Consider the following 2897-nt stretch of genomic DNA (forward strand, 5'->3'; position numbering starts at 1 on the left):
GGGTTATGCGGACAAACGGCTGAACTACGCAGCTCAAATTTAGCTTCAACCGCTCTACTGAGGATCAGCTGGCCGAGGCTGTCAGAAAATACAGCCGTCTTTACAAGTGTTCCAGCTAAACTTCTAAAGACGGACAAATCTTGGAGGGTTCCCTACATGTGCTCATTATTGTGCACTGTCTGTTGGAAAAGGTTGCAGTCTTTCTGTGACAAATTTACAAAAGTTACAACCATGTGAGCAAGAACAGTTGTCCTTCGCCTTGTTAGGTTTGCTAGCCTTTACTTTTGAATCATCTTATGTTGAGAAATGACCAAACTTCAGCTATTTTATCTTACATCTTGTGATCTAGAGAGACATGTAGCACTTGGAGTGAGAGTTTAAGCGCCTTGGMGTCCAAGTGGACTTGATAAGGCACTATATAAGTTCAAGCCATTTACCATTTAAGATGACTCTCACCTACTACACTTCAATTTTTTGCTCAATATTTGTAAAATTGACAAAGCTATGCCTATTTTTGTGTTAGCAAATATTGACTGGGTGTGGCAGCTACAGGGGTTAGACAATGAAACTGAAACCCCTGGTTTTAGACCATAACATCCCTTTCAGACAGCTTCCTCTTGCATCCACAGTTAATCCTGTTGGACGTGGTTGGTCCTTCTTGGTGGTATGCTGACATTACCCTGGATACTGTGGCTCTTGATACATTACAAAGACTTGCTGTCTTGGTCACAGATGCTCCAGCAAGACGTGCACCGATAATTTGTCCTCTTTTGAACTCTGGTATGTCACCCATAATGTTGTGTTCATTGCAATATTTTGATCAGAGCTGTGCTCTTACCCTGCTAATTGAACCTTCACACTCTGCTCTTACTGGTGCAATGTGCAATTAATGAAGACTGGCCACCAGGCTAGTCCAATTTAGCCATGAAACCTCCCACACTAAAATGACAGGTGTTTCAATTTCATTGTCTAACCCCTGTATAATAAACTGGGTTGAGTCAAAGAGGTAATGAGTTGTAGATCTACATCCAATGTTACTCTTTGCAAGTGTCAGATGAGTCTAGCTCATGAGATACTTTGCCAACACGCAAACAGTGTTGACTCCAACAGTAAATGCTAAAGTTTTAAGCAAAGCTTTTGTACAATAGGAAARATTTGTGAATAACTCTCAGCTGCTACCACAACAAAAATTAACAAAATACATAACTGTAAAATAGACTGATTTAGAACCATTGAGGCAGCCATCTTGAATTGGGTTGGCTCCAAATGTTGAAGATGGATATCTAATGATTATTTCCCGAATGCTTCATGAAATTTTATAGTCATGTGATATTTTACTAACAAACCATCTTTAGTGGATTCCAAATAGCACAAGATTTTTATAAAACATTTTGCCTTTAACTATCTGTTTACACTCACAATATAGGTTCAGGTTAAATCAAAACTATCAACACAACATAATAGTATCTGTAAAATTGACTAAATTATAATTTGTGTTTAAGGTTAGTTGGCTATGGCAGACATTTTAAATCGCATTGACATTTAAGAAGAATTGCTTTTTGATGTAAGTTCAATTGTTCACATCAAATCAAACTAAGGAATAAGTTTCATAGTGGTATGTGGGGAAAAAATGAAGCTATAGTGCATTAGTTAAAATGTCTGCAACAGTTGTGTTTTGTCTAAATATAATGAATAAATACCTTATCTATGGGCAGTTTATATTAAATAACTAAAATACAATCTTAAGGAATTTTTGGAAGCCCTTCTTCGCTAAATAACAAACAAAAGAAAAAAAAACAAGATTTTGAGCAGAAAATTATTACATTTTAGTAATTTTTCCTTGCTAGCTAACAAAGTTTTTTATTTTTATTTCCAGCTGGTAAATCTTAATATCCAAATATTGTTAGACGTTTCCTCTTTAAAATGACCTGAAAATATCAATGAGTTATCCTGATTAGCAAAACAAATGAAGGGATACCTCTGGAACAGTTCATCATATCAGGATGATCAGGGATCAAAATGTAGCTTAAAAAGCAGGAATCTCGAAATATGCTGAGGTCATTTTGACCAAATTTGACTTAATCCTCAGTTTAATGTGATGGATCATAAATATTTTGCTAACTAGGTAGGTACATAGGCTAGGCAAGTATTAGACTTGACTTTGGCCTATTCCTTTTATGYTAGGTTACTGGTTTGTAAAAGAGTGTTTCGTTTTGTTTCCTTTTGTTGTGATGTTGTAAAACCAAAATAAAACGAATCTAATCTAAAACCTAATCTAATCMAAGTGCATTAAATCAGCCATGTATGTATGAAACCCCAAATCAACCGCTGCTTAACGAGAAAATGACAAACGAAGTGACACACCGCTATCAACGGCCTCCACCTCCCTGTCGATGGCATCTCGGATCATCAGGGGGCAGATAAAGAATTGAGCCCACCTATGAGAGAAAACAACACAGAAAGGTGAGATCCTGAGCTCAAATACAAGGCAGGCAGACAGAAAGGGCATGAGTCAGACCAAAAACATGGACAAATTTYGACTGATAATAAAACCCAGACAAAAACAAACTCCTGACAGACTCTTCAGGTTTTAACGTCCCAGTTATTGCACATAARAAGTCTGATTCTACATCTTAATCTTAAAAAAACAAAACCTGATGAAACATCCCACAACACTTTAATGAAAATCAAAAACAAGAAAAGAAAACAAGCATCTCAGCTTTGATAGATTTATAATTGTTTAATTTAATAAAATATGTAAATTATTTACAGAAGCTGGAATTCTGGGTTTGTTTATGCGTTCTGAAAAATGAGGAATGAGATATTACATCATCTCTGGTCACACAGGGCTGAAATAAATAAAACTACTAATTTCTAAATACAATACAATACAATAC

At 35.9% G+C, this 2897-nt stretch overlaps 1 protein-coding gene across 4 annotated transcripts in view; it reads right to left on the reverse strand.

Annotated features, from left to right (window-relative positions):
- The window catches only part of nrd1a (nardilysin a (N-arginine dibasic convertase)), a 51452-nt gene that overhangs the window by 36141 nt on the left and 12414 nt on the right, over window positions 1-2897 (reverse strand). For all 4 annotated transcript variants that reach the window (XM_014009793.1, XM_014009794.1, XM_014009795.1 and 1 more), the window contains one exon: window positions 2365-2438. In XM_014009793.1, the coding sequence (XP_013865247.1) occupies window positions 2365-2438 (74 nt within the window). The remainder of the gene's footprint in view (window positions 1-2364; window positions 2439-2897) is intronic.

Source organism: Austrofundulus limnaeus, unplaced genomic scaffold, assembly GCF_001266775.1.
Source record: "Austrofundulus limnaeus strain Quisiro unplaced genomic scaffold, Austrofundulus_limnaeus-1.0 Scaffold61, whole genome shotgun sequence".
Classification (NCBI taxonomy): Eukaryota; Metazoa; Chordata; class Actinopteri; order Cyprinodontiformes; family Rivulidae; genus Austrofundulus; species Austrofundulus limnaeus.